The sequence below is a fragment of the Azolla caroliniana genome, unplaced genomic scaffold (genome assembly GCF_043228905.1).
Source record: "Azolla caroliniana isolate FFs.n. ecotype wild unplaced genomic scaffold, voAzoCaro1.0.p SCAF_493, whole genome shotgun sequence".
Taxonomy (NCBI): domain Eukaryota; kingdom Viridiplantae; phylum Streptophyta; class Polypodiopsida; order Salviniales; family Salviniaceae; genus Azolla; species Azolla caroliniana.
Window position 1 is genome coordinate 1 of NW_028230928.1, and position 22,862 is coordinate 22,862.

General features: G+C 38.0%; 1 protein-coding gene across 1 annotated transcript; it reads right to left on the minus strand.

Moving 5' to 3' along the window:
• Nucleotides 1–2,995: 2,995 nt before the first annotated feature.
• On the minus strand, nucleotides 2,996–21,139 carry LOC147848159 (uncharacterized). The gene is made up of 17 exons (XM_087338640.1): nucleotides 21,131–21,139; nucleotides 20,890–21,087; nucleotides 19,605–19,621; nucleotides 19,312–19,465; nucleotides 19,143–19,216; nucleotides 19,027–19,060; nucleotides 18,891–18,949; nucleotides 18,674–18,788; nucleotides 17,638–17,675; nucleotides 16,024–16,121; nucleotides 15,886–15,941; nucleotides 14,873–15,152; nucleotides 14,628–14,755; nucleotides 14,502–14,558; nucleotides 4,028–4,096; nucleotides 3,411–3,485; nucleotides 2,996–3,174 (listed from the first exon to the last, which is right to left on the minus strand). The coding sequence occupies exons 1-17, from the start codon at nucleotides 21,137–21,139 to the stop codon at nucleotides 3,121–3,123; spliced, it is 1,515 nt and encodes a 504-aa protein (XP_087194766.1). The 3' UTR covers nucleotides 2,996–3,120.
• Between the last annotated feature and the right edge of the window lie 1,723 nt (nucleotides 21,140–22,862).

Below are 22,862 nucleotides of genomic sequence, written 5' to 3' on the forward strand. Positions count from 1 at the left end.
GTGTGTGTGTGTGTGAGCGCGCACATGTATTTGTGTGTGCAAGTGACCGTAGAAAGGATGATGAGGAAAGGATGAAGACATACTTTCTTAGTTAGCGAGGCATATTACATGTCTAACAATCAAGAGTTGGATATCTAGATCACTTAGATGTCACTCATCATTACAATCGAATGTACATAAATGTACCCATACCAATAATCAATTATTAGAAAACTTGTTAGCCTATATTGAGGTAAATCCTCATGCACACAGACATGACGATTACAAGAGTGACTTGTCCAATGCATAGTCTCAATTTCTCAAGGGATATTGAAGAATTTTGGTTCAATTTTGTGCCCCCCTTGTTTATTTAGTTGTTTCGTGAATAGAGTGGTATTGATTATGAAATAAAATAATTACAAGCATGGTATTGAGATTTCAATTTGATCAAAGTCATACGGAAAAAAAGCAAATATGATGCTTTACCAAGTCTCATACTAGGATCTTCTCAACTTATAAATAGGTGATATTGATTATTAATCCTAACATATAAGGTTCATTTTCAAAACCAATTCCCAGCTCATGTGATCGTCGAAGAGTTGCTTTTGACCTTTCTGTGTGATCCTTGATTTAAGGAATTAGGGAATGAAATTATGGATAGAAATTGCCAATAACAACAATGCAACCTTGGCATACATACATGTTTCAAGTTCCAATCACATTATAATCTAAAGAAATCTCGGTCGGTCATCAAGAAACACCAATATATAACCAATGCCTTGAAATTAGACATGATATGGGTGATTATCAAGATTAGAAATGCATCCATCTCACTTTGTGGTGTTGTCAAACATGTGACATTGCAAATTCTGACACCATAGGCTTGGATTGAATATGTAATGGAACCTTTGACAACCACAAATGACCAAGATGGGATGAAATAATGAATGATTAAAGAGGCCAAAGAAATGATGATTGAATGAGTAAATGGCATCAAATGGAACACACGTAAGAAGGTTCCTAATTTAACCGAAATGAAGAATGAAATAGATTGGAGAAATACCAATACTGACACCAAAGTTGCAATGCTTGAGGATCCGGTACATCCACAAACTCTATAGTCTTAAAGCATTTGAAGGCCGGGTAGATGTACCCACACCACAATCTAGAAGTATATGGTTACCATTTCCATAAAAGAAAAGAATGAAAAGAAAAGCAAAAAACATAAGCCATCATTGAGAAAAGAAAAGAATTAGGAAAGGGGTTCTCACATCAAGAGCCTTGTCAACAAGGTGGCCATATTCCACCAAAATAAGAAGAAGAGGAAAATGATGTTTATGAAGATTAAGACCATTTATTTATTTCAAACACATTGCCCACTATAGAGACCTTTTTCCAATCATTTTAAGTATATACCCTCCCCCTCATGAATCTATAGCAAAAACTTTCAAGTTACTTTTAAGTAGTATATACCCCCTTTTCCTATCCTTTAATCCATGGTAACTTTAAAATTGATTCTTGGTATATTCTCCTCCATACTCACTTTCTAATGGTTTGCATACGATACCCCCTTTTTCTTTCATTTTTTCAGAAACCTTATTAGTATATACTTATTTGTGTTAGTTTGTAGTAAGTATATACCTATTTTTATTCATCACTTCGTTCACATTTCCTTAATGCATTTAACCACTTGGTTCCATATCTTTTTGTTGGTTTATGTTGTTAATAGGCATGAATGCCTTTATTGACGTTGGCAAATTCTAGATTGGTTTTTGAATTTATACAGGATTCCTCCACTTTCAAAGGCATTGGAGTTTAATAAACAAGGACACTAAAGAGCAATGGGGTTTAGGATTACCTCTATATTGTGAGTCCAAAATGAGCTTTGGGCTTCGAGATTCACCTGACAACTAGCTTTGGATCCAACTTCTATGCTATGCAGCAAAAATTATCTTTTTTGTGTTACACTACAATTTCAATGGTGCATCCAACAATCACACTACTCTTGATATCACAGAATATTAACCACTACCTCTTTCCTTGGCCACTAGCCTTAGAAGCTCTACCTTGAATTACTTATCCATAAAGAGAATCAAACTAATAGTAAACAATCTATATCTTTAATGTGTTGCTCCTATTAATGTGTCCAACAACCCATCTTATGTGAATGGGCCATATACTAATGACATACATATACATGGAAATTCTATTTCAAAATAGAGAAGACAAGGGAAACAAGAGAAATTAGAGAATGCAACGCTAAATCGGAGAGATCAAACTTCAACCCATTCTACTTCCTCCACCAAAGCCTCTTGCAACCACCAAACGTTGCCACCTTGGGAACCCCTACCCTTGTAACTCCTTATGTGCAATGAATCTTTGGTGGTATTCTTGCTTTGTCAAGTTCAATAATTAGATGTTTTTTGCTCATGTTTCATCTTTGAATACTCTAGTTTTCAAGAACAAGATGACCTATCTTGTTTATTCCTTAATAATGAATAGTTTTTTGGCCTCATCATTTTTCTCTCCAAGAGCATGAGCATCTTCACATCAAATAGTATGGTGTATTATGCTTTCCTTCTGTTCTACTACCGTCGTTTTACTTTCAAGTAACTAGCATTTTATCACTTTTGCTTCATAATAAAGTTACATAGCGCCAGAGATATTTCCAACCACCTCATTATAAAAGCTAACGATCCTGATCAAGGCACACTTTGAGAATGATTTCCCAACTTGTCGTGATAGTGACCCTGGATGAAACCATACATGGAAGGTGAACATTGACTTCATTAGTAAAATTTTATTGCAATGTAACTGTAGTTGAAACATATTTTGAAGTAGAAAAGAGTAGTACAAATTATTCATGAAGGTACATGCCATGCAAACAAAATAAGGGGCAAAAAATGAGGCTTGGAAAGGAAAACATGGCATGTACACATTTACATTGACCTCTTTGGGACCAAATGTCATATTTGTAAATAGCCAAAATGTCATATATTTATAAATATGACTTTGGGCAATCACTTTATGTTGTATATATATATATATATATTATTTACTAAACCTGCTCTATTTGAAGGTTATGACAAGAACCCATATTTATAAGCTCTTAGAAAAATAAGGAAAAATACTGTTTCCCCTTCACTCATTTTTATCAGGAGAATTTGCTGTGAACTGACACCCCTCCTCGATGCGCTGTAATAAACAGATATTATACAATTTTGATCATAATCTCCTCAGCTAAAATATTATTCTCATGATAGAATACATGAGAAGACAGCAGAATACCCCTCGTTTTTGGGATATTTACCAGAATATCCTAAGCTTTCAAAACCTACCAGAATTTTCGAAAACATATAATTATTCTGGTAAACATCTGAAACAACTATGGGTATTTTTATACTGGCTAAGTTGTTATTTGAATTTTCTACCTGGAGAAGATAGCTATGTAGTGAATCCAATGTTTGTGGAAATGTTGTAGCTGATATGTTCTTGACAATAATACCCTAACAAGAAACAAACAAGAAACAAAATTTTCTTAATTGAAAGGTAAGCTTTGGGTTTATGTTGTATAAACGGGTGGTTTCACTAGAAATTCTCTCTTAGAAAAGAGGCGCTGAAATAATTTGTGCAAGATTGCTTTTGGAGATAAGGATCATACACAATACGTAGAAATTGTAAACACAAGATTGAACTGTATTTATACTGCTGCAGTGTTTACGAATAAGACTACAATTAAATCTTAAAGAAAATTTACAAATTTAAAAGGACATGTATGGACGAGATTGTGAGTGAAGAATGGTCTTAAACCCAAATTTAAGAGTCCAGAGATGCAAAAGAGGGGAAATTTAAGAGTCCAGAAAATGTCATCTATAATGACATATAGGTAATTTCTAACAGAAACTGACCTTTCTTATTTACAACTACAATGACATATAGGTAATTCTTATTAGAAGAGGTTTATTCAAGTTTTGTTTCACATAGTTCTGGTTTTATACAGTAACAAGAAACATAGAAAACATACAAGTTTTGCATTCAGATCACAAACCTGACCCTTGAAGGAGCATAGGTAGTCCTGAATTGTCATTAGCCTGCTTATAATTGCCTCTTTCTCTGCCTGAAATATATGAAAAATAGTACAACACTTAGAAACATATCTAGGACATATCCTGTAGAGGTAGAGTTACTGGAACAGTATTCCAAGTCTGAAAAATTCTCAAAATAAAATCATTGGTAGAAACCTCCTGCACTTTCTTAAAAACAGTAGAGGATCGTGATGATGTTGAAATTTTAAACAGCTTCAAAAAAATTCATACAAAGGCTCTTCCTACAATCTCAGTTTGGTGGGAAGAAATTCTGAGTTGGCTATTGCTTTCCGAGCACTATGGGTCATACACATGTCAACGTACCTCGGTCTCTGTATGAATTCATTGTTTGAGAAGTTCATGAATGATGTTTGTAGTGGGTAATGTTTGGGGAGAAGGAAGGTTCCCCTGATGTGATCCCACCCTTCAATTGTTTAGTTTATCATTTGAGAGACGCATACGATATCGAAAGGGTGGCAAGTTCTTGCTGTTGATGCCATTGTCGTTGAACCACGTCACCCTATGAGTGCTAAGATCTTTCTACATGTTATGTTGTTGCCATTTACTTCTTTAAGGTGGCATGGTTTAAATCCAGTTGATGAGATTCACAATCTGAAGTAATGCTTCTAACATCATTGGGGGTGTTGTCGATTCACCACAAATGATTTCGTGTGGGTTGGTGCTTTACCAAATAACATCCATTTGTGTCATGGTTTAAATCCAGTTGATGAGATTCACAATCTGAAGTAATGCTTCTAACATCACTGGGGGTGTTGTCGATTCACCACAAATGATTTCGTGTGGGTTGGTGCTTTACTAATGGATGGACACTCTATTTGTGTCTACATGTACATGGAGCGCCCAGAAGCCCACACGGCTGCACCATTCATGAGGGCAAGAGTATAGTATTGAATGATCATACTTTGTGGTAAGGGGCTCCTGAACTGCGCTTGCTGGTAATTATTGTTCTAGCATGTCCAAAGAGTGAGTCAATCCTTGGCAGCTTGCATCATAGAGAAGTGCCCATTTGTGTGTAAATGTGACCCCTAGATATACACAGGAACCCACAATTTGCCACCTGATAGGGTAAAAAAAAGTTTGTCAGAAAGCCAATACAAATGTGTAGAAGATTGTGGCCCAAGTCTTTCCTAGGTTTACGGTGAGCTCTTTTTCATGGCAAACACCATTGAGGGCATTGAGATGTTGTAGATTTCATGATATTTCAGACACAAATTTACGTCAATGTAATAAAGAATATGGAAGGATATACCTAATATGTCAATCCCTTCACCACCTCACAAGTGTGACATGGTCCAGTACCTTGTCAATGTAGTCTGTAGAGGGTGGGCAAGAGTCAGCATCCATGCTTCACACCAATGGTGCTTGTGATTACATTTCATAGCTCCCCTCAACATTCAGTTCATCACCACACTTGACCAATTGACTTATGTAACAGGCATAATTGTGTACATGGTTCATATGCTGGGAAGGCCCCTTACATTCCTCTTTATGCCAAAACTTTTGGGGCATATTCTCAGGATTGTGGTGTATGGACAGAGTATGGTAAGGAAAACTATTGATGGCATAGGTATAGAGTATCGTAGAGAGTTGGGAGGTATTGCCATGAAGGGGTGTAGTTGGATCCAGATGGAAGAGTCCATGTTGGACAGGGTGACTATGTTTTAGCTAGAGCATGGATAAAGTGGATGATTGTGCATAGGGACGAGGTTGATTTATGAGACAGAAGGTGGTTGTGACGGTCTGGTGTTGGCAAGGGTTATGGAAAGTGTAGCTGGCACCAATTGGGCAGGCTGGGATCGTGAAGGTTTTAATGGTGTGGGTGGCTTCCTATGTCCTAAGGATATAGTCAATTGTGCTCCTGCCACCTTGTGGGAAACATACATGCCACTACAAATTCATTGTGCATCCTATTGCAGATAACAAGTTGGTGCCAAGACCCTAGCTCCAGTAGATGTTTCCCATATCCTGATTCCTCCAAAGATATTGAACACAAGTCCTCCAAGTCATAAATACCACATTTCTATCTTGGTGTGAAAACATATCCTGTGTTGTCAAGTTCTGAGTCATGTGAGCTCTTACTTGTTCCTGAGTCCTCCAAAGATATTGAACACATCATGCTTTGGGTCCTCTAAGTCATAAGTACCACATTTCTATCTTTGAGGAATACTTTACTCTAAATAGGACATTATATGGTGACCAATTTCTTCCTCTCTTAGTTGCTTGATTGTTTTCATTTACTTACTATGCATAAGTGATCCATTAGAAGGAAGTAACAAAGTAATTCTTTCACTGCTTCAGCCCAACCTTTCTTTAGTTGAGATTTGATGTTCTCTAGGACGTTCAGTTCAACTTCTCATGATAGGATGGGGAGGTCGGGGGTTTGGGTCAGGGGCAGGGGTCCGGGATCGGGGGTCAAGTGGGTGGTCATTGAGAGGGAGAGAAGCATGGTTACATGTGCATTAGAGAAAGAAGAAAGAAAGAAAGAAAGATATATTAACGTCTTTTAAGAGGCCAAAATGGCCTATAAGACCAAATAAGAGATTACATCTTGAGTGTTTTCTCGTCTTTGAGAACAAATCAAAATAAAATAAATATTACACAGTAAATATAAAAGTAAATAAGATGAAACGAGGGAATCTGGTTTTTGGCACATGTGAGATTCTCAAGTTAGGTATATTGTAGCTTTTGTCTTCGAAAGATCTCTAGCATAAGTCAATCCAGAATAGAAATGTCTCCAACGCGAGGGAAGCACCAACGATGGTGGGAGATAATGGTTTTTATCTGTCGATGACAAGGGTGTCAAGGTCGTGGTCCATGGGGCCGGGGCCTACGTGCACAGCAAATTGCTATTGCCCCATCAATTGTAACCCCTTTGTTATGTCCTGGTTTGGGCCCCATTTGTGTATCCCGTGATGGACTTGTATGTAGCATTAGGAGTGATGGGGCTAAAGAAAGTTGGGATTGTTCTTTGTGTATGAGCTCGTGAGGCTATATTCTTCAACAACTTTTCCCGATGTCTCTTGAGCTCTAGAAAGAAAAGTCCTAGGCATCGTTGGTCATCATATTCCATTACCTTGCGTAGTGGGCCAAAGCCTTGTTTAAAGAGGCAATGGTATCTCCCTCTGATTTCATAAAAGACACGACAATGACAAACATAATGTTCCTTAGATTCCACTCCTTGATGACACAATTGGCAAATTCTCTCTTCTAGATGTAGTCATGTATATCTGCCTACCTCAATCTATAGCTAATGTGATGAAGTTCGCAGCTGGCCTATCACACTACACAGCGCATAGGATAGATGTATGTCCATATAAGGTGGCCTGATAACGAATCCATCCTCCGATGTATGTAAGAAGTGTGTCTTATAGTGGACCATCTTTGTACCAAGTGGTATTTTGGGGCTGATCCATGTTATCTTGTTTTCCAAGTTAATAATATCAGTTCGAATCACTTTGTTCTTTCCCACTTTGATCATATTTAGATGGGGACAGTCCAAGCTATATTGAAACAGGGGTAGTGCATTTATACTCATGCCATGTGATTCGAACCATTGTTGCATTTCAGAATACCAACAATGAGTGTCTCCATTTTCAGCCAGCTGTCTTGATGACATAAGTGCCAACCTTGGGTACCTTCGTTTAGGGAGCTCCCAAAGACATTGGATAAATGTCACTGATCGGAACAATGCCTCGGTTATTATCGGTGCTGGTCCCATCTCTGCCCGGATTATATCGTGGGGCACCGATGCTTTGCTCCTTATCATGTGAGCAATCATTGACACTAAAGGTCTCTCTAAATCTTTCCAATGATTTGCCTTGTTAAGACTCAGTCCCCCTGTTTCTACTCCACAGAGAAGAGTTGGTGTCACAAGTGTATCAAATAACCATAACTTAGTCCATGGCTCTTAGAACTGCAAATGTGCACATTGTCTCTCGAGAGCACCAAGGGTTGCATATCCACAAGAAAGTCGGGCACAAGCAGCCTCCTGTAAGGAGAACCTAGGTCTTGTAAATGTTACTCCTAGGTATGTGTAGGAGCGTGTGTATTCCACCTTTTCCTCTCCCAAGAAGAATTCTGGTTCTGATCTTGTTACCCATGCTTGAGTGGTGTTAAACACCATCACTTTAGTTTTGTCCATGTTGATTAACAAACCTTTGTCCGCACAAAATAGTTTTAAGGCATTTAGATGTCTTTGTAGTCCCTCCAGAGAGTCAGAAATCAGCACAATGTCATTAGCATATAGTAATATTTGTATAGCTATACCTGCTAGGCGTGCTCCGGAACCCCCGAATCTCTCTATGTAATGTGATACCTCATCTATATAGAGACCAAAGAGAGTGGAGGATAGTGGGCATCCTTGCTTCACTCCAATTGTGCTAGCCACCACCTCTAACAAGCCCTTGGAAGACCGGACTTTTCCTAACACGGATTCATAGAGTGCATAGATTCCCCATTACATATGTGTATGAACACCAAGGGCTTCTAGCCGCTGCATAAGCCGAGCACGTGGCAGTGTCAAAGGGTTTTCGGAAATCCACAAAGCAGCAATAAATCCTCTTATTGTGGGCTCCGCCCTCCTCAATAAGGGCCCGAAGGGTGAATATGTGATCCAAAGTTGTGAACCCCTTCCAAAAGCTTGCCTGTCCAACTGAACGACAACCATTCTGCTCTGCCCATATACTCAATTCTAAATCTAGAATCGACCCATATAGTTTAGCCAAGTAATGACCAATCATGATTATCCTATAGTTGCTTGGCATCATTGGGTCTCCACTCTTGAGGATTGGCACGATGGTATGCTGAGTCCACCTAGTAGGGAAACCTTCACACATGGCTCTATTAAATATGTGTGCTAGCAATGGGAACAAGGTGTCAGGGGCATAGATAAAGTGCTCACCCACCAATCCATCATGATCTTGGGCCTTCCCAAATTGTAGTTGATCAATGGTATTTCTTACATTTTCTGGTGTAAAGAAGGTTGATTCATGTGGACGTGAGGCATTCGGGTGGGGAAGAGGAGGTTGCCCCGGGATATCATATAGAACCTTTGCATATTCATGCCACACTTGTGGTGAGGTTAATTGTGTGGTGGGTTGCCTCTCATTAAACATTTTCCATGCTCTTTTACTCTCTTGTCCTAGAAACAAGCTATACAAATGATCTTCAAATTTAGCCAAATGCAATCTCTTCTTCTTCCTTACGAGGCGTTGGAAGGTTGCTCTCACTTGGTTGTGTGTATAAATGCCCCGTGTCACATCACGCCGCAAGCATCTCCTTGTATCACGACATTCCTCATCATACCAACTATTTTGTATTACTCTACCAAGTTTGGGGGGATTAGCCGATGTGTGAGGGAAGGCATTTGTGGCTGCTTTATGCAATGATTTGGACAATCCTTGGGTAAGTTCTTCAAGGGGTGCGAAAGGATCCAAATCTAGCATGCCATTGTATACACTACAACTATACACATCAAATACACATCAATTGTCTCGCGAGTAAATAGATACTTACCCAGCCCACTCTCCTTAGCATATACATCCTTTGTGCATCCATCCTTTACCTTGAAGCGTAGATATGCCTGATCTGCTGCCAAACCAATAGGTCTACCTGATATTGTGAACATTGTTATTTCAGGTATAAGAGATGGAGATCCCATTAGATAATCGATTGTGCTTGCACCCCCTTTTGGGTTCCAACATGTCAAAGCATCTGATCCAGGCCATTGTGACAAGCCATTATATATCACAAATCCATGCTCACCTCCCAAGGCTAGAAAGTGTTTTTCATATTCAGTTATAGCACTCATATCTTGATCTTGTCGTTTTAGACCAACCTCTTCTACCATAACTTCTCCATAAACAGCCTCGTTGGTGTTAAACATAGTTGGTTGTTCATTCTTGGTCCGTGCATTAAAATCTCCTAATAGTATTGTCCCCCATAGTAGCAAATCTTATGATATCATCATATAGTGGTAGATATGCTCATTCACCTAGAGGTGCAAACCTTGAGTAGGCAAGTGGAAAGTAGCAAATTGCAATATATAACTCCCTAAGATCCCCTCGTTTTATTCGTATCCACATGTAGCATGCATCACATCCTTATGGACAACATGCACTCTATCATGGAACTCCTTTTTGTATAGCACAGCCACTCCTCCCGAACCTCTAGTGCTTCCTCATGTCCAAGGTTGGGGGCAACATATTGACTCCCAGCTATATCCTTGTACCTCGGGGAGTTTGCTACCTATGCATTGGTGAGTTTCTATATACATAGCAATATCTGTGTTTTTCAATGTATCTTCAAAATATCCGACATCTGTCCGTAGAGAGCCGTTGCAATTCCATATGGTCATGTGTAGGGTCTCATAGGCCATATATCGTCATGTGCTCCTCTTCTCTATAATAATGACCTTGCCATCTCTATAAACGGCTTATTTTCCTTCCTTTCTTGCATCAAGCACTCGTGGCATGTTTTCTTTGCGGTGTGCCACTTGGGCTAGAGTGAGATCGTCATCTAAGTATATTTTTTCACCCTTGAGTACCTTTCTTTTAGAGAGGAAAGCTTTTTTCTTGTCAATGTCCATCAAGCGGATGAGAAGGGCTTTAGCTCTAAACTCATCTCTTCCCACCCTCCACACTGAAGCAAATGGAATATCTTATGCTCCAATCTTTGTTTTGAGATTCTTGGCATCTTCTTGTGGACTTCCTTTTTCAGCCCAACCAACCACTCGTACATTTAACACACGAGCTTTCCTCTTGGCTTCTTCTTCTAATGTAGCATTCATCATTGTTATCCTATCCATGGATGTTCCTTTTTGCTTTTTCACTACCTCTATCCAAGGAGCTTGCTCTTGCTTTAATTTCGTTTTGGGCGTGCTCAGCTTGAGCTTTGGCATCTTTGCCATGTCTGCCCATGTTTGCATTTCCTTAGTGACATTCGCTTTCACTTTAGAGATGCATCTTTCCACTGCTTCTTGTCCTTTTTCGAAATCCACTTTTATAGCTCCTAACTTAAACCTTACTTGAGGATATTTTATCCTTAAGGCATTGTGCCAGAAATGCAACAGATCATAAAATGCAGGGAAATAAACATTTCAAACAAGACAAGAAAGAAACCCTACATATGTAGGGTTAACAAAACCAAACGCAGCATGAGACCTTAAAATGCTGAACTTTAAAATGTACAAGAAACCCTAAAAAGCAGTAGGAAAACTTAAAATGAAAGACGCGTAAATTGCAGCAACAAATCCTGAAACACATTAAGGAATCCAAAAACGCAATGAGGTATTAACATCTGTTAAGAGGCCGAAAAGACCAATAGGAACAAACATGAGATTACATCTTAAAATGTTGTCTCATCTTTAAGAACAAATCAAAATAGACGTAACTAAACATAGTTTACTAAAGAATCTCGTCATCTAATCACTGCAATTTTGAAGTTAGATTGAGTAAACTTCTGCCTTCGAAGAATCTCAACGATGGACTGCGCAAATATGAACACATCTCCAAAGGGAGGCACCTTTGGTGCTAGGTGATAATTTATTTGTCAATGATAAGAGTAACACGGCCATGGTCCGGATGGTCGTGGCCTACACGTACAAACATTCTATGAGTTGATCTATTGTAACCCCATTCACATCCCCTGGTTGAGACCCACTTGTGTACATCAAGAAAGAAAGAAAGAAAGATATATTAACGTCTTTTAAGAGGCCAAAATGACCTATAAGACCAAACAAAAGATTACATCTTCAGTGTTGCTTCGTCTTTAAGAACAAACCAAAATAAAATAAAGATTACTCCGTAAATATAAAAGTAAATAAGATAAAAAGAGATGAGGGAATCTGGTTTTTGCAAAGCACATGTGAGATTCTCAAGTTAGATTAATTGTAACTTTTGACTTCGAAAGATCTCTAGCCTAGGTCGATCCAAAATGGAGAGGTCTCCAGCGCAAGCGAAACACATGCGATGGCAGGAGATAATGGCCTTTATGTGTCAATGACAAGAGTGTTGAGGTCATGGTCCATGGGGCCAGGGCCTACATGCACGACAAATTGCTATTGCCCGATTTATTGTAACCCCTTTGTTATATCTTGTTCGGGAGGCCATTTGTGTATCTCTTGATTGACTTGTAGCATTAAGAGTGATGGGGCTAAAGAAAGTTGTGATTGTTCTTTGTGGATGTGGTTGTGTGGCTGTATTATTGTCCTTCAACAACTTTTCCCTATGTCTCTTGAGTTCTAGCAAGAAAAGTCCTAGGCATCGTTGGTCATCATATTCCATTACCTTGCGTAGTAGGCCAAAGCCTTGTTTAAAGAGGCAATGGTATCTCCCTTTGATTTCATAATAGACACTACAATGACAAACATATTGTTCTTCAGATTCCACTCCTCAATGACACAATTAGCAAATTCTTTTTTCTAGAGGTGTTCGTGTATATCTGCCTACCTCAATCTCTAACTAATGTGATGAAGTTCGCAACTACCCTATCACATTATGCAATGCATAGGATAGATGTATGTCCAGATAAGGTGGCCAGATAATGAATCCATCGTCCAATGTGTGTAAGAAGTGTCTTGTAGTCGGCCATCTTTGTACGAAGTGATATTTTGGGGCTGATCCATGTTATCTTGTTTTCCAAGTTAATAATATCAATCGAGATCACTCTATTCTTTTCAATTTTGGTCATATTTAGATGGGGAGAGTCCAAGCTATATTGGAACAAGGGTAGTGCATTTATACTCATGCCATGTTACTAGAACCATTGCTGCATTTCAGCATACCAACAATGCATGTCTCCATTTTCAGCCAGTTGTCTTGATGAAATAAGTGCCAACCTTGGATACCTCCGTTTGGGGAGTTCCCAATGACGTTGGATACATGTCACTGATCGGAACAATGCCTCAGTGATTATAGGTGCCGCTCCATCTCTACACGGATTATATCATGGGACACCGATGCTTTGCTCCTTATCATGCAAGCAATCATTGACACTAAAGGTCTCTCTAAATCTTTCCAATGATTTGCCTTGTTAAGACTCAGTCCCTACGTTTCTACTCCATAGAGAAGAGTTGGTGTGACGAGTGTATCAAATAACCACAACTTAGTTCGCGGCTCTTGGAACGGCAAATGTGCACATTGCCTTTCGAGAGCACCAAGGGTTGCATATCCACGAGAAAGTCAGGCACAACCGACCTCCCGTAAGGAGAACCTCGGCCCTGTAAATATTACTCCTAGGTATGTGTAGGAGCGTGTGTATTCTACCTTTTCCTCTCCAGAGACGAATTCCGGTTCTGATCTTGTTACCCATGCTTGAGTGGTGTTAAACACCATCACTTTAGTTTTATCCATGTTGATTGACAAACCTTTGTCCGTACAAAATAGTAATATAGTCCCTCCAGAGAGTCAGAAATCAGCACAATGTCATCAGCATATAGTAATATTTGTATAGCTATACCTGCTAGGCATGCTGAACCCCCGAATCTCTCTGTGTAATGTGATACCTCACCTATATAGAGACCAAAGAGAGTGGGGGATAGTGGGCATCCTTGCTTCACTCCAATTGTGCTAGCCACCGCCTCTGACAAACCCTTGGAAAACCACACTTTTCTTGACACGGATTCATAGATTCCCCATTGCATATCTGTAGGAACACCAAGGGCTTCTAGCCGCTGCATAAGCCGAGCACGTGGCACATGTGGCACAAAGAGAGATTAATGTCTTTTAAAAGAGAACAAAATGCCCAATGAGATCAATATTTGAGTTACATTCACAGAAAATGTTGTTAACAATGTCAGTTTATTGTAGGATAAATAAAAACTGTCCACCATCTCAGTAATCAAGACTTCTTCCCGAGTTGTATCCTTACATCAACCTACATTAGGAATGACAAAACTTGATTTGCATCTGAAAATGCTGACCCATCTTGGAGAACAAGCCAAATATATATAAATACATAAGTTAAACTGTCAATAGCTCTCTCTCAAGCATTTTTCTAAGAGTGTATACATTTAGACATTCCATGCTTTTGCAAAACGATTTTGTTCGCCAAGCATACAACAATTGTCAATGTAAGCTTAAATGAACAGAAACAATTGACTTCTAAATTTCTTCCACATGGGCTGGTCTAAGATTGACATATCTCTGAAGAGAGGAAAGTACATTCTTATCAGATGATAATGGCCTCGCATCCATAGGTTCATCCATAAGGAATATTCTTATGAAGAAATGGAATACTATTACTCTGCCCTTGTTCATGCATGAATGCAAAATCAGTACATATGAGTTTAAGAAATCAGATCGTGCAAGTGATCCAAGAACATACTAAAGCGATGCAAACTCAGAATGAATACACTTGCAAAAGTTGATAATCATGCTTGCTTATATTATAGAGAAAAAAGTATGTAATTGTTCATACCTCCTCTATGAAAGCGCCCTTGTTTGACCTGCATACAACCCACTCTTCCAGTAGTGTCTGGAAAAACAAGAAAATATCAAGCCACGAATATCGAAGGCACAATTATGAATATGTGTGATGCAGTACCTTATGATCAAACTCATCCATTTTCAGTACAATCGGGATAATAATGGCTTTAGTGGATGCTTTCTTAGCAGCCTTTTCAGGTGATTGATCATTAACAGCATTGGTGAAATTTGGCGACTGACCTTTCACTGCATTCACTTTTAGTTGATTCAGAATAATTACTTCCCTTTTGTGTGTAGCTAAACTATGATAGTTAGCAGAAAATAAGGATTTCCAAAAGCACAATAAATAAAACTGTATAATACCAAATGAAGATGAATTTATAATTGATGCATAATGAGGTTCCTGACATGAATCAACTGATGACGCAATGCCCCTGGAACCCCCGACAATTTCGGCCTTAATATTTTCTTCTGAAAATCTTGTGCTTTCAATATTGGTGGTAACTTCTGCATTGATATTCTGTCCTTGTTTGGTGCTAGATATCACTTTTTCTGTTTCTCTAGCTGTAGGAATGTCTGCATGGCTTGTCTTACCGTTACTTTCCTCATCCATAAGATAGATACTAGGATCCAAATGTATGCCCTGAAAGTACATAAACAAGTCCAACCCCTAAATCTATAAATCTAATTGATTGCATTGACTTCTGATAAGCAAATTTTAAGAAACACGTTACTTCAAGTAGTATCTCAGCACATGTTCTGTACATACTACATATTTGTTCCATGTGATTTCTTGGAAAACAATTATCCTAAATGTATGAAAGAAAAAATTCTTTTCAGGGAGTCATTTTTGGTAGACATTTCTGTCCAAACAATGAATCCTCTGTCCAAGCACCAATCAATTGTTTCCGCCACTTCTTCCACATCTTACTAACAAAGACTATCGTATATAATCTATGTGGGATTTTTTTTGCCTCAGTTTTAAGCAGTCACAGGTTGAGTGAGCCTGAGCCAGAGCCAGTGAATTGTTTTCCAAAACTCACAGACCCAGTTCATTGTTTTCCAGCCTGCATTTGCTATGAGCCAGAACCAGTATATTTTTGTTGGAAGAAGCAGTTTCATTCAAATACAAATTAGATCGACCGAGCACTGCATGTGCCACTACTGCTTCTATGAAATAAAGTAAATGGGCGGAAAGCCAACCTGCTTTCTACAAGGAGTATAGGAACATGGCCTTTTAGGACTTAATCTTATATAGAATAATATAACTACTACTGCATCATATCTAATCAACTGTGCGTTAAAAATTTTCATTTCAAAATATCCTAAAATATAATATTCACAACAAAGAAATATTCTCCAGATAGATAACAGACCTCAATTATAATTGGTTTTCCATCCTTCATAGCTTTCTTCAAGTCTCCATGCAGCCCTGAAATTCATAGCAGTCTGTTGGCAAGGCATCACAATTCTGTGTAATTCAGGTAAACGTTTATGGACCAAAACGTTTATACCTTTTCTCAGAATCCTGCATTCTCTTGCAAACTCTGTAACAAGTTCCTCCTGAGATGAGAAATCCCTTTCCCAAACAGGCGTTGAAGGGAGGGGAGCACTATAAGCATTAAATAAACTGCATCAGAATGTTTGTTGCATCTCCTCTTCTTTTGTAATCTACACAGCCTTGTAAAATTAAACTTTCCTACAGTCTCCATGGAAACCTACCATGAACAACATTATAAGAGAGGAAAAAGATTTGCAGTTTGTGTATCGGTGCATACCCAGACTCTGCTAATAAATTAAGAAGACAGCTCATAATGGCCCACATCATTATTCTTCGAGAATCTGGAGGAATTATTATGAATATACAGGAAATATGTGTGGTTTGAATTTAATGTTTAAATTTGTGGGTTTCACTACATCACTACATTGAGAAGATCATAACAGTAGTTACACGGATATATTTATTCCAGAGTTGGAATCAGCCATTGTATATGTATATACATTAGCTTTGTGATAACTTATGCATGGGACTTTGACCTTTAAATCTCAATAAAAAACCCCAACAACAAGCGAATAACATTATTTTACACAAGCATGGGACTATATAACCAGAAACTATTGACAATGCTGTGAGATGAAAGATTGTTATGAACTTAGAATGATGACGGTCCCGATGAACGATTGGAAATTAGATTTGTATAGAGGACACATAAGCTCATTACACATCATCTTATTAGTGTCAGCTTTCTGTTGGAAGCAGATGGTAGTTGGAGCTATAAAGTCAATCTTTTATCCAACTACATTGTTTCTTTGAGAGCAGATTAATTGGCAAGTGGACACTTGAGAAATCTGTTACCTAGACACCCTAGGTATCAATACATGTAAAGACAACTGGGATCTATAATGTTAGGGTATGTATACTTTATCGAAATAGATAATTTGCCTATGGACATCGTTTCAACCAAAATTTCAGCAAATCAAACATCTCGAGCAGAAGTCTCTCTTTACATATCAACAAATGTAGGTTCCCTAAATAACCTCAAAACAACATCAACCATAAGTTCTTGCACCTTAGGTTGATGATATGTACTTTCCTAGATCGACCTAGAAATTCAATTCCTTAGAAAATAGAGTATCGTTACCAAAAGGATGATTCCTGAATCCAAGCTGACATATGAAATGAATATAAGAACTCGCTGGTTCTTCTATGGGGTAGGACCATACAAAGGGATATCATAAACGAGCTCTGTTCTATATAGTTGCGAATACAAAAGCATGAACATTTGAAAATAATGAAGGATTAACTTGGAGTACACTTGAGTCATCTCTAGAAAAAAACTATGGGTGGCTTATGTAAAATCAGGATTAATGGCTTTGGTAAGTATCCAAAAGCAGCCTTTCATGTCTCATAGGAGATTCCATATTTCTCAGTCATATACTGTTCTTTCATGTATCTCCTAGAGGCACTCACACATGTTCAGATGATGCTTCCCAGACTGACTTCACTCTAAAGAATATTTATAAAGAAAAATAGATACCAATACTTTCATGCAGTTTCATTGAATCTATACACTTTTATGTTAATATGAATATAATACACAGCTCAATTTTTAAAGAAGAGAACATACTCTGTAGATGTACGGATCAGTTCATAAACCATATCTGTCTGCACAACACATATATCTAGTAAGTTTAACAGAATTAAAATACTTTTCCATGCAGTTTAGGATCAAACTTCTGTAATTTACAACAATTTTGGACAACAATGATTTTCAGTGTAATTTTCATCGAAACTCCATGTTCTCTAAACTGAAAATCGCTATTATAGATTAAAGGATCATCCAACTTTCACACTTGTTTTGCTCCTAATACTTATACTGTTATTTTGAAGAAAGGAGATATTTGTGGTCAATTTCTCAAATAGATACAGTTCTATTACCTAAACCCATTCACTTTGGGCATCAGCCTAAGGTCAGCCCATATAAATAATTGTCTTAACAGATTTGACAGATGGAAAAATAACTGCCCATTGGACATTCAGCATAAACCCATCGGCATATCCACACTATATAATGACACCCAAATGCAGCCTATACTCTCTGGTATGTTTCCATCTCAAGCATGGAATTCAGGTATATGTCTAGATGCTGCAGTGAGGATGCAAAACTCTTAATGTTCTATTTCCTACCTATGTCTACAAAGAGCATATATAATGGTATCGGTGCTCAGTCTTTGCATCATGTATGACTCCAATCTCAGCCTCCATCCATTCAGTGAGTTTTATTCTCTTATGGCAAGTCATATCTAGTCTTTGTGGTACAGTGCTTGTAAGGTAGCACTAATCCCATCTCTACCTCCAAGGTACACTAAATGTTGTTACTAGTACAGCATCCTCGATGAAGGCACTATGTGGTCTATGCCACATCAGTATGTAATTCTGCAGACTGATAGGGCCTCCACGACTTCTATCAATGGTTTCATGTCATTGCAGGTGCTTGCAGCCAATTGATATTCAAGTTTAAATAAGAAAGTGTTCTAGATATAGAAAAATGTAAAACAAGTTCATGAATCTATAACATCACAGTTATTATGTACAGATAAGAGGCTATTTGAATTCTCATTTTGCACTAAAAAGAAAACGAACTGAATTCTCAGACTGCCTACCTGTAACACATTAGGTAAGTTCAGACGCTGCGCAAGCTGTGTTGCAACAGTTGATTTTCCCACACAGGCAGTTCCACAGACAAGAATGACTAATGGAACCCTTTGATGATGAAACCTGTAAATTTGATGATGGCATGATAAATTTAAAGACTTTCCTAGTCCTATTTCAAATTTCCAACGTTTTAAATAGTTCTAGATTCTTGACACACAAACAAACCTTGTCATCATTTTGTACCGATTGATATATTCTTCACCATAACCACGCCGTTCCATAAGCTTATGAAAACGATATTGTAAATGCTTACTCTTTAGACACAATTTTAAGCAAGAGAACCAATAAAGAAAACTCTTACTTTGAAAAGGTTGGCCTCCAAGTCTGTTTGTGACCTACAGCATACATCATGATATTAAGGAAATGAATCATATTAGAGATTTTTTTGAGTATGACATTTATGCATTGCTTACATACACGTCCAACAGGCTATTATCGATAAGAAGTTTTTTCAGCTCAAGGGATATTTTAATCGCAACATGATTTGGTATCTGCAAAAAGTATAGAGATAGTAAGTGCCCACAATCAACCCATAAAAGCCAGGACTGAACATCTAGATATGCCATCATCATTGTGAAGAGTATACCTTGGTCACAGTGAGCATTCTGCTTAGTAAAAATCTTGAGAGAACATAATAATGGTCTGCATTCTCTCCCAGCCAAACCCGAACCTGCTCAAACATAAGCCCATCACTGTTTATGTAAGTTTTCAACATTAGCAAAACAGAATTCAGCTTTAGTCTTGTAGTTTTACAACAACACTTAGCTTTTGAGCCATATTAAGAAAATAACCTTTATTCACAACCCAAGTACTTCTCCTGAGAGCAACTTGCCTTATAATTTTGACCTAATTATCTATTATTATGTATTTGAAACAAACCTGATTTTAACTTTCAGCTACAGAATCAAAAAGTGAAGAATGAAAAGGATGGCTACAATAAAAGGAATTAAAAATAGCCAAGGTAAAGAGACAACTGAAATATGTCTCAAGAAGATGATTGATGGTGGATGTAATAAGAGGAAGATATTGTGACAAATAGCTGTGTGGAGGATGAGAAGCATCTTATGAGTGGGTTGTTAAACACAAGGAAGTTGAGGCACATTGAGAAACTAAGAAATAAGATGCTCGCATATTAAATGTCGAAGACTAAAGTGTGGGGAACTATTGACAGGGCTCTAAAATGTTTGTGAAGATTGGTGACCCCTCTAGAGCCTAAAACAGCCAAAAACTAGAACAAAAAAGACTAGAAAGAAAGAAAGAAAGATATATTAACGTCTTTTAAGAGGCCAAAATGGCCTATAAGACCGAATAAGAGATTACATCTTAAATGTTTTCTCGTCTTTGAGAACAAATCAAAATAAAGTAAATATTACACAGTAACTATAAAAGTAAATAAGATGAAAAGAAAAGAGACGAGAGAATCTGGTTTTTGGCACATGCGAGATTCTCAAGTTAGGTATATTGTAGCTTTTGTCTCCGAAATATCTCTATCATAGGTCAATCCAAAATGGAAATGTCTCCGAAGCGAGGGAAGCACCTACAATGGCGGGAGATAATGGCTTTTAGAGAGAGAGAGAGAGAGAGAGAGAGAAAGAAAGAAAGATATATTAACATTTTTTAAGAGGCCAAAATGGCCTTTAAGACCAAACAAGAGATTACATCTCAAGTGTTGTCTAGGCTTTGAGAACCACAAATCAAAATACAATAAATATTACTCCGTAAATATAAAAGTAAATCAGATAAAAAGAGATGAGGGAAACTGGTTTTTGGCACATGTGAGATTCTCAAGTTAGATGTATTGTAACTTTTGTCTTCGAAAGATGTCTAGCATAGGTCAATCCAGAATGGAAAGGTCTCTGACGTGAGGGAAGCACCTGCGATGGCAGGAGATAATGGCTTTTATCTGTCGATAGATGCTAGAGTAAGAATTAACATGGAACATTACAGAAAATAGATGCTAACAGAATCCTGTTCTTAATAACCAACACCATTTGCAATATTCCAGCAAAAATATTAAATTATGAGGGAAGCAAATGATAAATTGTGGTTGAAAGCAAGTGTCAGATATCAGAGCAGATGACAGTGGAATGTAAAAGAGAAAAACTGAGAAGCAAATAGGAATTCAAATGGCTGAACATCGCACATGCAAAGTGACTACATTCACCTCTTCAATTTCAACATTGCTATCCTTAGGTGGACTCTCTTTCATCTCTTCTTCAGTAGCATTTGTCTTCTTGCCCTTTCCTTTCACTTTCTTCCATTTGTAGCAATCATGTTTAAGGTGAACCTTCTTGCTACAATGATGGCATTCAATATCTTTACCATGTGATTTACTAGAGCCTTGACGATCAGATTTGCCTCTCTATGTGAAATGCCCCTATTATGCAAAGCACAAGAGGACTTACAAGATGCATTGTTCTGCCAATTCATCTCTTCGATGTGAAGAGAACTCTCTACATCAACAAACAAGAGCATCACATTTAAATTGCTAATGGCAGTTCTAGAGATATCCCAGCTCTTTGGCAAAGTGCAAAGCAAAAATATAGCCTTAAAACTCATCATCAATGACAAATTTCAAGGGGCACAACAGCTGGCTAATAATAGAATTAAACTCACTCAAGTGAGTTGACATGGGTGGCCCTCTTTCATACGCAAATCCATAAGCTTTTTCAGCTAATAAACTTTGTTAGTTGCACTCTTCTAGGCATATCGTTGTTGGGGTAAAGGCCCTAAATGACCCCCTTATAGTGTGTACATGTGTATAAGCTTGTTTATAAAGGCCAGTAGTCACTTATCACTTTTTCATTATTTTTGGGCAGATCGTTCTAAATGGTCTTCCTGATTCATATCAAAGTTTTGCTTCTACTCTTCATTTAATGATGAAAGGTAATCCCAATGCCTTATCATTCAAGGAGTTAGTTTCTGTTTTGTTACAGGAAGATCAATCTAGACAAAACAGGTCTATTACACATGTTGCAGATCAAGCTTTCCTAGCTAGTCAGAAGGGCAAAGGTAAATGGAACTCTTCTGTTAGCAAGCAAAGTTTTGCTAATACTTCACAAGTGAATGAAAAAAAACAAGAGCAAAAACAGAAACTATTTTGCAAATACTGTAAAGGAACTTATCAAATTATAAAGAACTGTCCAAAATTGGTTGCAAAAGAGGCAAAGAAAAAAGAGGCAAGACTGGTTGCTGCAGAAGTGTCTACACCGAAAACGGAATCTGCAAATCTTGTGCAAAATGAAGAATGGGCATTTACTACTATTTGCAGTTTTGACCCATCTTCACTTGAACAATGTATGCCTACTATAGAATCAGATGTTTGGTACTTCGACAATTGCGCAACCAAACATATTACCTCCCAACGCAATTTCTTCTCTTCATTGGAGCCTGCCCCTATAGGGAATACTGTCACATGCGCCAACAACTCATCTTATCCAATTATGGGTGTTGGTAAGATCATTTTGACTACTGCAAATGGCATTTTGTTTGTGCCAGGGATCAAGAAAAATCTGTTGTCAGTTTCAGCATTAGCCAAGATTGGCTTGGTTGTTAAATTTGTTGATGACAGGTGTACAATTCATGATCTGTCCAATGGCGATGTTACTATTGCTTCTAGTGTTTTTTGTCGTGGATTGTATATGCTCATAGATTATGAAAGATCGATAAATGATTCAGCATGTGCAATACAAGATTCTCAAGCTATTTTAGACGCAAAGATGTGGCATGCACGCTTCGGTCATCTGAATTTTGCAAGTTTGCTTTGCCTGCAAAAATCTGAAATGGTGTCCTCCTTGCCCAAACTTGAGGCACCTCGGAAGCATGTTTGTGAAGTTTGTATTTTGGGCTAAATTTAGCGTTCATCCTTTCCAAAAGATGGTTCAGTTAGAGCTACACAAAAATTGCAGATTGCTTATAGTGATGTCTATGGTCCTATGCATGTTTGTGAAGGTTGTATTTTGGGCTAAATGCAACATTCATCCTTTCCAAAAGATGGTTCAGTTAGAGCTACACAGAAATTGCAGATTGCTCATAGTGATGTCTATGGTCCTATGCAGACACAATTCTCTTGGGAACTATCTTTACTTTGTGACTTTCATTAATAACTTTTCTAGACATGCATGGGTATATCCATTG

Excerpts from the sequence above, each read along its gene's own strand:
- LOC147848159 (XM_087338640.1), bottom strand. Across the intron at positions 16,122-17,637 it reads CTGATCCGTACATCTACAGA|TGCTCCCCTCCCTTCAACGC; the intron begins GTATGTTCTCTT and ends TAATGCTTATAG. Across the intron at positions 15,942-16,023 it reads ATGCAGGATTCTGAGAAAAG|GGCTGCATGGAGACTTGAAG; the intron begins GTATAAACGTTT and ends TATGAATTTCAG.